The sequence below is a fragment of the Pipistrellus kuhlii genome, unplaced genomic scaffold, assembly GCF_014108245.1.
Source record: "Pipistrellus kuhlii isolate mPipKuh1 unplaced genomic scaffold, mPipKuh1.p scaffold_m20_p_2, whole genome shotgun sequence".
Lineage (NCBI taxonomy): Eukaryota > Metazoa > Chordata > Mammalia > Chiroptera > Vespertilionidae > Pipistrellus > Pipistrellus kuhlii.
Window position 1 is genome coordinate 27,292,251 of NW_023425515.1, and position 15,552 is coordinate 27,307,802.

The following is a 15,552-nucleotide window of genomic DNA, read 5'->3' on the forward strand; positions in this document are numbered from 1 at the left end:
GACTGATGTAATTAGTTACAAGCTTTAAGAGGGCTTAAGCCCTCTTTACATTCAGAAACTCCAAGCTTTATTCCTGCCCTTGGGGTTCCAGCCTGCCCAGGATATTTATTTCTTGACTGTTTGCCTCACGAATTTCAAGCATTCTTAGCCAGCCCCACAATTGAGTTAAGCCAATTCTTAATAGATTAATCCCTTAATCTATATAACCTACTGGCACTGCCTCAATGGTAAAAACCCTGGCTGACTTATGTTATAGTTATTACTGGTGAAAAAACAGAGAAAGACCTTGTGGCATGGAACATCCATAAAAACATTAAGGGAACTCACTCTTATATGAGCTCTCTTCTAGTCTTTTGCAATATTGACTAGGAAAACAGGAGATTGTGGGTTAGTTCATTTTTCAAAAACTGAGATTTATAATAATATAGAGATATTGAGTGAATTAAAAATGCCTAGCTATATACTTAAGGTATAGCTATATAGCTACACTCTGGCCAATGGGATGTAAGTAGAAGTGTTAGAATTCGGAGACAGGTTCTTTAAAGGGAGCTGGCATGCTCTTCTTCCTTCTTCATTTTCTGCTTATAATGAAAATATGATGTCTGGAACTCCAGCTGCCATCCTGGGCAAGGAAGTGTCCTGGAGATGGCAAACTAGAGATCTGGTGAAAGCCTGGCGATCCCTGCAGCAACCATGCCAGCTCATCACTGCCTCCTTCAGGCTGCTCTTCCATGATAAATAAAGCCACTATCTGGGGAACTCTGATCCTGGGAGCTAGACACAAAACCTAGCTGATATAAGGACTGTTTTTTTCTAGTTTTCCTGTTTTCTTAGCAGTAGATTAACACATCTAAGTTGCCACATTTTAAGGAATGGCTGTATTTCATTTCACCATTGTAACGCATAAAGTGTTTAAGAAGATTAGAGCAGACAGTCACAGAAAAGCCCATCTTTATTTATCCATGCTTCTATGCTTTGGCAAAGGACTCTGAGAAAAGTTTTTAGTCTGTGACAGATGCCTCCACAAAGCCACTAACTTTAATTCCCATGGAATAGAATTTCATATGGCAAGACTGTGGTCACATCGAAATCCACTTATTCGACAAATTTGTGCTTTTGAAAATTCACTCCACTATATCTTCAGATAGGCTCAGTCTTTTCATGTTGAAGTTATCTCATTCCTCCCCAACCAACAACCCTTGAGCATGTCTGAGGTATACTGTATATATAGAAGTGTTATTTTATATATATATATATATATATATATATATATATATATATATATATATATACACACACACACACACACACACACACACACACACATACACACTAGTGGCCCAGTGCACGGATTTGTGCACATTGAAAGGAAATTAATTTGAAGAAATATTTTAATATGGCTATTCACTCTTTCTATATAATAGAAGTGTCAACCAAATTCATGATTGACAATGACAGATCAAAACACATGTGTGCGATTGGTGCCAGCGAAAGCTTTATATGTATCACACATGCATGAGTCAATGTTTATTTTTAAATTGCCAGTGCACATCATATGTACCAGCTGGTCAGTCAGTCTGTCAGACAATTGGATGGATGTCAGTTGGTCACTTAGGCTTTTATATATATAGAATATATATATATATATATATATATATATATATATATATATATATATATATATATAGAGCAAATAACATCAGGCCCGTGACCAAGGGGGTAATGCAATGACTAAAATGGAAAGCACAACAGGAAACATCAGCAGAGTGGAAGGGATCAATAGGAGAGAGGGAGAAGAGAGACATCTGTAATACTTTCAACAATAAAGATAAACTTAATAAAAGAAACATCAAACAGTAAAAAGTTAACATTAAAGCAAAATTTCTTTCTCCTCATACTAACTATTGAAGGCTGGATTAGAGTATTACCATGGTGCAAGTGTCAGATGACCTGGGTCATTTGTGATACTGCAGTGTCTTTGACTCCTGTTTTTAGAGGGAGGGAGGAAGGAAGGCGAAGTTAACATAATCATAGCTCCCAGTAGATAAACTTGGGAAACTGTAAGTGTGAACACAATGGGCCAAAGTGTTCCCAGTTATGAGCTACAATGTTATGCCTCAGCTCCTTTGTTTGTGGTATTTCCTTCCTTTCAGAGTTCCCTGGACATTCCTCTCTGTCTGGTTCCTGGGCTCCTAACCCCGACACCATCCCTTAAACACTGGTGCTCTTTGGGGTCTGAGCTCTAGCAAGACTACTTGTCGACTCTCATTCTAAGTCTTCCTGGGGAAGGAGTCTCAGACATTCATGGTTTCACCAACTTTATGACTCTCAAGCCCTCTCCCTTCTTTGTCCTGAATACCCAGAACCCATTGAACTGTCCTACAGACACCTATCCAGTTCAAAATGGAACATGATTAAATTTCTCTGCCTCCCATCTCAATTCTATCCTATTTTTCCTTTCCCATAGCCCAGCCACACATGTGCCATCCTTCATATTCCATACCTCAGTTATTGGCTCCACCAAGCACACAGAGGTCACGTCTACCCTTCTTACCTACTTCTTCTTCTTTTATTCACTAAGAGTAGTGGGGGTTAGTTGAGCGCCAAGTGAAATTCATACACTCTGGGGGTGCAGATGGACTGAGAACTCCTGGCTCTCGGGCATTCATCTGCACTTGCAAGGGGAGAAGGGGAGCTCCAGATAGAGAGACTGCTGTGATTTCCCGGGGCCAAGCCAGGAGAGGGAAAGGGGGCTGTTTCCCAGCTCTGGGCCAGCTGAGGCTGCTGCAAGAAGAAACGTCAATGGTTGTCTTCCTCCTTGCCTCTGTCAGTCACGGAAATACAAGCGCAGCAACTTCAGGCGCCAAGAGACAAATTTCTGTGGGGTATATGATAGGTTCCAACTTCCTTCTGGAGCTCCATCCCCCAGATTTGTAAACTTGGAAGAGCAAGGCCTGGCCAGTGGCTTCCTTGGCACAAATCAGATTCCCCAGAGAGGCACCTGCAGCTATGGCAGGTGGGGCCTCACCTTCTAATCCCTTTGTCCTGTGGGTCACCAACATGGAAGCCAAAGCAGAAGACAAACAGCAAAGGGGGCAGGGCGCTGCAAGCACAGGTAAGATATCTCAGAGTCTTAAGAGCACTTGGAGGAGTCTTCTATTAAAGATCCTATATCTACGTTAAGATACAAAACATTTTGGCTCAGTGGATAGAGCATCAGCCTGCAAACTGAAAGGTCCCGGGTTCGATTCCGGTAGAGGGCATGTACCTTGGTTGCGGGCACATCCCCAGTAGGGGGTGTGCAAGAGGCAGATGATTGATGATTCTCTCTCATCGATGTTTCTAACTCTCTATCCCTCTCTCTTCCTCTCTGTAGAAAATCAATAAAATATATTAAAAAAAAAAAAAAAAAGACACAAACCAGTGAAATGTGCCTTATTATCTCTATTAACCTGACTCCATTTCAACCCTAATGCTGGCAGGGCCAGAAGACAGTTCCTGTCTGTCTCCTATTGTTCACCCCATAACATAGCTCAGGTGCCTTTTTCCTAATTCCTGACCACTCCTTTGCAAACATTTCTACAGATTGCTAGCGGTGACCTTCCCTGAAATACAACTCCAGCAGTGTGAGGGGCTGGCTCTTCTCAGTAAAAATGTACTGACTGGTAAATTTTTAGAAATTTCAGGAATCAGTTGTTGACTATAGAAATCATTTAAAATGAAACTGTATAAACGTATAATGAAATAAGTAATATTAAACCCAAATGTCATAAATACTCAAAATTAGTCACTTCTTTATCACTTCAGTACATTTTCATAACATCTATGCTTATGGTTCCTTATGTCTATTTTACTTGTTAGAGGAAATACTGTGTAATGTTGTGCTACTATGCCTCTCTTCCTGATTGCCTGTAACTTGAAATCAGCCCTAATGAGAGGACTTTCCAATAGAAATCATAGCTTGATTTTTGTTTTGTTGATGGTTTAGGCTTACAAAAGTGTTGGACATCCCGCTCGCAATCTGGGACCATTGGCTCCTAACCACTCACCCGCCTGCCAGCCTGATTGCCCCCAATTATCCCCCCTTCAGGCCTGATCACCCCTAACTGCCTCCCTGTGCTGGCCTGCTCGGCCCCAATTGCCTCCACTAGCCAGCATGCTCACCCCAACTGCCTCCACCCCCACCCCCACCAGCCTGCTCACTTTCAACTGCCCTCCTCTGTGAGCCTGATTGACCCTAACTGCCTCTACCTTGGCTCCGCTACCATGGCTTCGTTTGAAAGGACATCCAGAAGGTCTCCAGGAAGGTCTTCCAACCTAATTAGCATATTACCCTTTTATTAGTATACTAGGAGCCTAGCACACAATTCGAAATTGCACAACACCGCCCACCCTCGAGGTGCCTCAGGATATTTTCCCATTGATTTTTAGAGAGCATGGAAGAGAGAGGGAAAGACAAAGGGAAACATCAATGTGAGAGGGACACATCGATTGATTGCCTCCTGCATGAGCCCTGACCTGTGCTCACAGCACAGCAGCCCCTATGGCCCCTGCTGGTCTGGCCCTCACTCCCTGGACCCCACAGCCTGCTGGTCCTTCTCTGCCTCACTCCCTGGACCCCATAGCCTGCTGGTCTGGCCCTGCCCTGCTCCCTGAGCCTCACAGCAGCTGCTTCTGGTCTGGCCCTGACTCCTTCTCCCACCCTTGAAGCAGCTGTGGCTGCTGCTGATCATGTCCTCCCCCAGCCCAGGCGTGGGGAAGCCCCTGCCACCCGCTCCCAACACTGCATGCATAACCTCCTCCTGTCCTGTTGACCTGTTACAGCATCCGGACTAATTTGCATATTGCCTCCTTTTTTATATAGGATATATATATATATATATATATATATATATATATATATATATATATATATTTTATTGAGTTTTTTACAGAAAGGAAGAGAGAGGGATAGAGAGTTAGAAACATCGATGAGAGAGAATCATCGATCAGCTGCCTGTTGCACACCCCCTACTGAGGATGTGCCCGCAACCAAGGTACATGCCCTTGACCAGAATCGAACCTGGGACCTTTCAGTCCGCAGGTTGACGCTCTATCCACTGAGCCAAACCAGTTTATATATATTTTTAATTTAAATTTATATTTACTTATTTTCTGGAGAGCTGGTTGCTAAACATTTCCTGGCACACCATTTTATAAATTTGACTAGATGGTTCTTTTGTTAAAAATTCCTCAATAGCTCTCTGTATCCACCATCTTTTATGCCCTACTTATAATCCTCTCAATCTCACCTTGTATGCCTGCAATTGCTTTGGTAGCCAATTCCATGAAGAATCCAGCCCAGTTCATACCAGGTAACCTAACAGGGCCTCTCTAGCTCAGGCTCCTCCGATGCTGCCTCCGGTGGAAACCACAGGAACCTGCCTGGCAGTCAGACATGCACAGTCTAAAGTGGGGCTGCTTTTATTTAAAGAGAGGAAAGACATGGATAAAAGCTTCTCCCCTTTATCCTCCAGGGATACTGTGCTCAGATGCATTTCATAAGACTTCTCCTAAGAAGATCCGGCAACCAGATGCCTGTGGCAATGACCAGCTCCGTAACATCTCCTTCCCCATGTGACCCTCTTTGGTCCTTCACTCCTGCTCCCTAGATGGCATTCGCTGGCACAAGACCTTCTATGGGATACAGTCCAAGCACTGAATCTTAGCAAAAATGGCCCTCTGAAACTCTCCCCCATCCCCTCTCCTGCTTCTACTCCTTCCCAACTCAAATGCTTTACTCATTCTGTTCCCTCCACCTGGAATTCTCTCCAAAAGAGTGTGCAGAGAGTTATAAAAATCTGTAAGTTACTACTACCACAACTTTACAAGTTGAGGAAATTGTGGCCCAGAGTAGAAAGGTCTGGCCCAAGGTTTTCAATAGTTAATTTAAGAAAGATGAACACATGATCCTAGTTTTTATGGCTTCTGCTTTTGTTTCCTAAAATGTTTATGAATATCTCTATTCTAGTCCTAAAATTCTACTAAATTAAATGTTTCCTCTTTTTATCTCCCAACCTCCCCACTCATGCCTTCACCCTCCAGTTATCTGTTACTTTTTATTGCCTGAGCCATTTTGTCTCTCACTATGATACAATCCAATTCCTCACACACTTGTGGGCCAACTTATATCAGCACTTAGTCTAAATGCAGAAAGACAAAAATGAATAAGAAGTCTACAATATAGTGGAAAGCAAAGTTGATAATGGTATGATTATTACAATGGTAAAATTATTACCATGTGTAATTATTATGATGGAGAATGAAAGCGGTTTAAAATATTTGCTATGGCTACTTAAGATGTATGCATAGAACACATAACCAAAAAAAATGCTCATATGCATAAAATGGGAAGAAGACCAAGTTGACATACTAAGAAAACTAAAAACAAAATAAGAAGAGCTTGAAAAGAAGGCTATATATATATATATATATATATATATATATATATATATATTACATTTACTTTTTGTACATTTTCTATAATATTTCAGACAGCAAAAGCCCTCAAAATACTGACTATAATCATACAAAATAGACCTAAAGAACAAGGCCCCAAAGGTTCATTTTCTTCTCTGATCTTTTTCCACACACTCCCTCCAGGGATCCTGCCACCACCATTCTTCCCTAACAACTCAGACTAGACTCCTGGTCTTCCTTGACTTTTCTATCTCTCTCACCCCGGGGCGCCAATCAACTACCAAATCTGTGGCTTTTACGGAGATCCATCCCACAACTCTATCCTCCCCACCTCAGGCTTTTCCTGAGACCACCCATGCTTATAGGTCGGATGCCCCACTAATTCCTAACTACCTCTCCAGAAAGCACTCATTCTCTTCCCAAGGCATCCATCATGATGCCAGAATTGTCCTTCTTAAGCATGGCTCTGATCATGCTGTCAGCTTGCTGCCAAAACCCAAGATCGTGTTTAGTTTGACTCTCCAATTCACTCATTTGCAATTCCATCTTCTCCTTATTCTCTGTTTTCTGATGGTCTTAGGCTCTACAGTAGTGGTTCTCTTCCTGTGGGTCACCTAAGACCATCGGAAAACACAGATATTTACATTACAATTCATAACAGTAGCAAAACTATAGTTGTGAAGTAGCAACGAAAATCATTTTATGGTTGGGGATCACCACAACATGAGGAACTGTATTAAAGGGTCATGGCTTTAGAAAGGTTGGGAACCACTGCTCTACACCAACCCACCAACCCACCTGTGCTAGACTATACCCCTGCTTCCATATATATTCTGCAATCTCCCTCCCATAAAGAGATTGAGATGGTATCATTCCCCCAAATGCCCGACCTGTCAAGGTGTTATCCACTTGTCAAGATCCCGCTTAACCTCTCCCTCTTCCATTAGAGCTCCTCAAATATTGAGCTGTTCATTAATCTCTTGACCCATTTTTCCATAACCCATTTCCCAAAGCACATTACTTGAACTTACTAGTATTTAATCTTTGAATTGTAGTTACTGTAGTGGTTCTCAAATCAGGGCCCCCAAAACAACATAGCTTCCTCTGGGAACTTGTCAGATATGCAAATTCTCCACCCAGCCCAGGCACCCCAAGTGAGCCCAGCATTCTGTGTTCTAAGGAGTCCTCCAGGGGATTCTGATGCACTGTGGAGTGTGAGGACCCACTGCACTAGACCTTACATTCCCCACGGACAGTAATTTAAAGAGGATGAGAGTACATTCAGCCTAGCTCCAGAAGAGGACCTGAAACAGAGGAGAGCCCTAGTGTATTGTAATATCTGGAAGTAAACTGCCCAGGGTCACACCATGTTAGTGACAGAGACAAAAACCAGAACTTGGGTTATCCCTCATAGCACACTAGAGTTCTTCCCAGCATGCCCATAGTTCCAAATAGTGAATGTAGACCATTTAAATCCATGCCTAGGAAGCTCTGTGGAGTGGTTAGTGTGCTTAAATTACCTACTATGACAGATAGTACAGTTAACAAGTCAGGTCATTTTCCATCTGTGACTTCAAAAAGGATGAATTACTTACGCTGGCCAAGAAGGCTGACTCAGAGAAGCCCTGTTTGTATTAAGGAGAGATCTGCAGGAACTGAAAAGTAATTGGCCACTGAATTTGTGTTCTTCAAGCTTCTTATAGGACTCACTCTGATAGGAAATTATAATCACAGAATAGTTTTAGAGGCAAACTCAGAAGGTCATCTTTTTAAAAACACCATCTTGTGTGAATGTCTTTTGTTTGAATGCATATTTTTTAAAGCAGCTTTTAGCCAAACGTATGCAAATATCTTAAGAAGAAGAAAAAAGCTGGCAGGTACTGATGGAAATAAGTTTTTAAATTTATCACGTATTTATTTTGGGCCTCATATTTAAAATTGACTAAGTTGGCTACATTTTTCAGGGTTTATTCTTTTTCTCTCAAACTTTAGAATATTCAGAGGCTTATTACTTTCCAAGAGCCATTCTTCCTTGTAAATGTCGCTGTGAGATTAATTTTCAAACCCATTTCCCAATTTTCTATAGCTCGTTTGTAAAACAATAGATAACTGTAGATAAATGTAAGTATCACTGACCTTTAAATTGTGAAACCTAAGGAATCTTTGAAGGGAAATAAAAAAGTGCTCAGGCCACTACATCCGGGTAACACTCACCTAGAACAGCAAATTGTCCTGTTGCTATGTAATCAGCAATGGCAGGAAAGTGGTTTAGACAAGGTCAGAGTGGCCTGGTTAAAATGCTGTGGGATGTAAGACAGGGTAGAACGATAAGGGTGTGCTCAGCGAATTATGATCAGTTAAACATCTCCCTCTAACATAATTCTAAACTCATCTTTCAGCATTAAGCAGTGGACCTATACTTTGAAGGAATCCAAGCCACTGTTTTGAGAAATAATGTCCTCTGAGGCCCATGCTATGAGAAGGCGCCGGGAGGCTGGTGAGCCCAGAGGCTAATTACAGGGCTAAAGGTGATCAGCTGAATGGTCACCGTCCTTCTCAGCCCCAGAGCTATAGCTCTCCTGCTCCAGATCAGCTCTGGGACTGTGGTGAGGAGGAACCCAAGACCAAGGCACCCAGGCCTTATCTGAAGAATACCTGGCCCCCCTGCCCCAGAACCAGCTTCCTTGGTGTGCCATTACAAGAAGAAAAATTGTACTCATTGCTAGTGATTCCTGTTTATCAAACTTATGGCCATTTGAAATTATGCACAAATTTCCTAGCCTCACTGAGTCCTTTGCCTTAGAACCATGGTCGGCAAACTGTGGCTCTTTGGCCCCTTGAGTGTGGCTCTTCCACAAAGTACCACGGCCTGGGCGAGTCTATTTTGAAGAAGTGGCATTAGAAGTTTAAGTGTAAAAAAATTGGCTCTCAAAAAAAATTTTGATCGTTGTACTGTTGATATTTGGCTCTGTTGACTAATGAGTTTGCCGACCGACCACTGCCTTAGGAAATCAGGGTGTAAAGAAACTTTTTATGCCCAAGTCGGTTTGGCTCAGAGGACTGAAGGGTTCCGGCTTCAATCCATGTATCTCTCTCATATTGAAGCTTCTCTCTCTGTCTCTCTCCCTCCCTTCCACCCTCTCTAACAATCAATAGAAAAAATATCCCCGGATGAGAATTAACCAAAAAAGAAACTTTTATTGCATAAAAATAATCAGATGAAGGGCCTAAGACAGCGAATTAAGGGGAAGCAGCATTTGCCACCCCAAAATATGCCTTTGCGATATTGACTATTTTTAAGTGGTTATTTTTAAGAAACAAAAGACTCAGAAAGAAACTTTGACCTTGCCTACAGGAGTTTAGATGGAGAACCTGTTCCAGGAAGTTATCACCGCTGGTAACTATAGTTTACTATGAACTAGTGTGTGATAGGAAGGAAGGACCAACAAGGCCCCTTTGATTAAGTCCTGTGATGTCCCTTGTTAAAGGTGGCTCAACAAACATTTCTTTACCAAACATTTACTTTCCTGTCTCCACGTGAATTGCCTTCCTGCCCTTTGAGTTTCAAACCACAATCTCTCCCTTCTCCTGAGCTCAAGATGACATAGGAGTTTTAACCCCGCCATCTGTCCTCCAGTCTCATGATCTTATGGAACTCCCCTATGTACATACTTAATAAACCTTAAGATAGTTTCTCCTATTAATCTGTCTCATGTTAGTTTAACTATAAAAATTTTTTTTCCCTCCCCCACAGAATAAACCATTAAAGAATAAAATCCTGGGTGGCATCAGGAAAAACAGTGTTCTCATTAGAGTTAATTAGGTACTTATTCTTTATGCTTAATTTGTGCTTAATTACTGTGTAATGCAATAATGACTTATCAACACATCCTCAATTAATACTGGTACCCTTTATTTAATTGCAACAGTAAACCCTTCAGGCCTGTCTAGCCAGATCTCAAGGCCCAGCTCCGGGCATATCACTCAGTTCTCTGGGGAGCTGACCCATAGGCCAAGTTCACTTGGCAGCTTATGGAGTCAGCCATGCTGGAATGGGCCTCGTCCACCTTTTAGGAGGATCGAGGCCTCAATGGGGCATCAGAACAGTAGGGCTGCCTGGGTCACCCACCACACACTAAGCTACTAACCAATACTCGACTCACAAGCATCTTTCTGGCCCAAATGGCCAGGTCATCTGGTCTCTGAGTGTAATTGTCTGCCCACAACTTCAACAACAACATCAAAAGGGACTTGCCTGCAACTAAAATCCCTCTCTCAAGTATTTCTGTGTGTGGGAAATAGCATAGAAACAAAAACACCTAAAAGCACAGGATTTTAGAACAGAATTAATTAATGAAATACAAAAGAAAATCTATAACATTAAAGGAAGTAAAAGGAACTTAATATTTTCAGTATATTTTCCTTTTATTTTAAGCCAAGTCAATAAGCCCATTAGAATCTCTTACAGGTTATAGTTAGAGATGCTTTAAAAATAGGTGAAATGTAAGTTTACATACAATTTATTTGATTGTGTTCTTTAGAAGAGGAAAAAAAAAAACTGCACAGGGAAGATTCATTTTAGAAAACAGAAAGGATGGAAGACTGACATGGGGGTTCCTATAACAAGTTACTATTCTCACTGTGCTAAGAATAAGAAGAGTACATTGAGTAGCATTTTCAAAGTTTCTACTTAATTTAAGGAAAACCTGAAGGGGGTTGGGGAGAAAAGAAGGCCAAAAATTATTCTAAAACTCCATATGTTATTACACTTCCTAAAAAGTTTGAGGAAGACAGATGATATAAATATCTCTGTAGGTGATCTCAGCAATAATTGAAAGTACTTAGTGCAAACTCAGTTCATAATAGGGGCAAAATGTCTTTGATCTCTCTTACTCAAAAAATAACTTAAACAAACATATTTTAACTTGACTCCTGCAAAAAGAATAAATAAATAAAAGCATAATTGAATCCTAAGTGGTAACTTGCTTTGCATTGTCCCAAACAAATTAAGGTATAAATAGGATATTTAAAATAAAAAAAGAGGAAAGGATTTTTAAAAATTATGAACAACCGTTTTCTAACATTTTTTAGACAGCAGATGTTTGTGTTTGAATAAAATCTTTAAAAATCCAAATGTAATTAAATAACATAGTATTGGATTATAACCCAAAATATGAAATAGATATTCATGAGTCCATGTGGATATGTAAATAATTGAATAAATAAGTAAATAGAAATAAAAAGCCAAAGCTCCCATGCAAAAGAATTTTAATAATGTATGCAGTGCTGCATCCCTCTCTAGGAGATAAAGCATAAATCTTATCTCAACAGCATGGGCTGCCCATAGTGACTGCTTTCCAAAGAGTACAGTATTGAGAGAAAAATAAAACGTAACTCTACAAAGAAACTTTAAAAACACTGCCCCAGCTACCCTGGCCTGTGTTGCTCAATGGTTAGAGTGTCAGCCTGCACACTAGAGGGCCACAGGTTTGATTTTCATCCCTGGTGTCTCTCTCTCTTTCTCCCCTCCTCCTCCTCCTCCTCCTCCGCCTCCTCCTTCTTCTTCTCTCTCTCTCCCTCTTTCTCCCCTCTCTTTAAAAATCAATGGATATCCTCAGTAAATATTTTTTTAAAAAAATCAAAATGCTACCCCAGCTAAGTGATCAAAGTCAACATTCAACATCAACAGTGATAAGTCATGTTCATAGCAAGTACCTTTGATATTATCTGATTAAAATGGTAGTCTTCCTCTCAAGACCATAACCCCAATTTAGAGAAGCTTCAGAACTCTGGCCTCTACATCCCTGGTCCCAGCCTCTGCTCCAGTCCTAGCCCGCCCCTGAAAGACAGAGCAATTTGAAAATCACTGACAAGAAAAACTGGAGCATGTTATCATTACAAAGCACAAGCCCACTACAGGCGGCCTGGCAGGACTCAGTCAGATGCACGACAGTCCTGCCTTTAGCTGACTGTGTAAGACCATGAGCTCTAGGCAGGCAAAACCACATCTTAGATGCACTACCACAGCCTGAGCACTGATGGCACCAAGAGACTCTGCTTGATAATTTCTCCAGCACCAGCCTGAGCAGAGGCTGTTGTAAACACAGGATGACAGCCTTCCCTGCCAAACTATTGGCCTTCCTTGCAACAGATCTGCAAAACTCACTTCACCATTAGTCAAGCCCATTCCATGTCTTCCAGTGAGATCAGACAGGATAAACATCTGATCTCTCTTCCAGTGAGAGCAGACAGGATAAACATTTCCAACCTCCTGGTGGGGTACAGAGTGATGCACACCACCCTGATCCCCATCATCCTGCCAAAACACACTCCTGGACAGAACTCTCAAAACAGGGGGAAACAGGAGTCTTCGAAAGCCAACCAGGTTTATTTCACATTACTCTCATGTTTAATCCATGCATTCTATCACAGATTATTCACCCAACAAAACAAATAGTTGCAGCTGAATCAAGTCCTGTAAGCTCGCTGGAAATGAAAGGTGACAAATGCATATGAAAAGCTGCAGATTTTACTTCCCTTGTTCCAAATGGCAGTGTTATCTCAGCAGTGAATCACTGTCATGAGCGTGGTGACATCTGCGAGGTCTGGAGAGAATGATTAGCAAAACAGATGAATCACTTGGGAACCAGGGTTCACATGAACATTGTATACTTATATTATAACCTGAGAGGCATTCCCTTAACAAATGAGCACCTACTATGCCCAGGCAAGTCCTGCTTTTGTGGAGCTAATGTTCTCATGTAAAAACTCAGCATTTAAGAAAACAAGATAGAAGAAGAATCTGAATAATGATAAACGCTGGGATGAAAAGAATCTACTGTAAACAGCTAGGATGAATGGGGCTGTGGGCAAAGCTATGTAGACTGAGTGGGGAAGCAGACTTGATGACCAGGGAAAGCCTTTCCTAGGTCTGTTTGTCATTGACCCAATTGTCAAGAACATGGCAGCCATGCAGAGACTTGGGAGAAGCGTGTTCTGGGCAGAGGGACAAGCACAACACAAACACTCAAAGATGGAACCAAGCTTGGTGTTTTCCAGAAGCAGAACCCTTCTGACAATCCCCAGAGACGGCCAACTATTGTTCAGAAAGTAGACAACTGAGGCTAACATGGAAATAAGCCACACACACCCGAATCCTCTGCTAGGCTCTAAGCACTACAGAGAATTGTCTCCTTAGGTAGGACCCTCGGCTCCAATAGAAGGGAGCTCAGGAAATAGGGCGCTATCATGAGGAACAAAGTTCATGAGGCAAAGAGTTGGACTCTGAAGGCTAAGTTTCTCAGGATGAGAATTTGAGGCCAATCATACACATCAATGCTTCCATGCACTGTGGCCAGGGCCCAGCAGCTCCATTAAATAGGGCACGTGTGGCCCCAGAGCTGGGCGGCATGGGACAATCGTCAAAATTCCAAGGGAACTTACAAACTACCACATTGAGTTTTCTCCATCCCAGGGATCCCATTTTAGTAGTGTGGACCCTAAGAAAGAAGATACCTACTACAATGGGCTTCTGATGGCTAACTGGACTCAAATTTTAAAAACAGTTGGGACTCTCATGCAAACTGCACTTCAGGGAGATGCCTGCACTGAATTGCCTGCTTGCATCACGTTTCTGCCATATGAACCAGTCAACGAATTCCTGGAATTGTGTTTCAACCAATAGGACTGAGGCTTTTCCCTAGCTAATCTGAGCTGCACAGCTACAGCTCCATCAGCATCTTCACAGACCAATCAGAGAGGCGCCATCTTGACCAATCAGGACACTGCCTTGTGGACCATAAAACTACAACAATTTAGAGTCCTCATTTGCATAAGGACGGCCCAACCAGGGACCAGGAGCAAGGACTTCTTATTATACTATCTGAGTCAGTTCCCCTTGGCTCAGGAAGCACAATTTCTCTTTCTACTGAAGACTGCATTTCCCCAGCTGACACTGAAACACTGAAATGCCTCGCTCGTCCAGAACAGGCAGAGTGGGTTAGAGTGAAGCAGAGCAGGGTGGAATCAAGCTGTCAAACCTGAGAGGTTCCTTCCCCAAGGCCACTTAAAGGCTGTGCTGTTTCCCAGTCATGCTGTTTCATAATTAAGCTGCAACGCTATTGAGATGTTTGTTCCATAGCTGTGCTGTTCTCAAAGCCATACTATATCACAATTGAGCTGTTTGCACTGACTAAAATTTCCCTCTTTTTTTTAATATATATTTTACTGATTTTCCACAGAGGTGAAGGAAGGATAGAGAGCTAGAAACATCGATGAGAAACATTGACCAGCTGCCTCCTGCACATCCCCTACCAGGGATGTGCCTGCAACCAATGTATCTGCCCTTGACTGGAATCGAACGTGGAACCTTTCAGTCCACAGACCAATGTTCTATCCACTGAGCCAAACCAGTTTTGGCTAAAGTTTCCTTACTACACCTGGAGATTCCTATTGGCATTGAATTGGCACCAATGACCATCATTTGAGAGTAGTTATGTGATAGATCCAGGACTCTGAATTTAAATTAAGTTCTAAGGTGATTTTGCTTAGCCAGACCTTAGAATTACTGTGATTGGAGGAGACAAGAGGGCAAGTTCTTCAGGGTCAGGGAGGTAGAGTCAGAATAATCCTAGCTCTATAAAAGACTAGAATCAAAGATTAAATTGAATGCAGTTGAAATCTGAAATGTTTGAAACCAATCTGTACCAGCTAATAGAAAAATACAGATAAAAATAACTCAGTGCATTTCTTTCCTCCCAACCATATCCCCAAATTCAGAACCACTATGACAGCTAAAAGAGAAGAAATAAACAAGTCTCATTTGTCACAATGAGAAAGGATGAAGTAAAAAAGCTCTGATGTCACATGTTCAAAGCCAGTGGTGTGCTGATAAATGCTTACCTAGCTCGGGGCTGGAGAGAAGCCCTAATTATAGTGTTTGCCAATTACCATGGTGTAAATATTCCCATAATCATTGCTTTCAAGCTCTCAACATGTTGTCACTTAACTTCAGTTTGAGAAAAGATGTGCAGTAGCTATAGTACTTTTACCATATAAAACAACGGATGTAAATAAATTCAAGAGCACAGATAC

At 41.8% G+C, this 15,552-nt stretch overlaps 1 protein-coding gene across 3 annotated transcripts in view; it reads right to left on the bottom strand.

The window, feature by feature from the left end:
- PLD1 (phospholipase D1) overlaps nucleotides 1-15,552 on the bottom strand; it is a 190,118-nt gene that overhangs the window by 160,480 nt on the left and 14,086 nt on the right. For 2 of the 3 annotated variants that reach the window (XM_036444503.2, XM_036444505.2), the window contains exon 2: nucleotides 12,901-13,064. The exons of the other annotated variant lie outside the window; for it this stretch is intronic. In XM_036444503.2, the coding sequence (XP_036300396.1) occupies nucleotides 12,901-12,971 (71 nt within the window). In that variant the 5' untranslated portion in view covers nucleotides 12,972-13,064. The remainder of the gene's footprint in view (nucleotides 1-12,900; nucleotides 13,065-15,552) is intronic. 3 annotated transcript variants of the gene reach the window in all.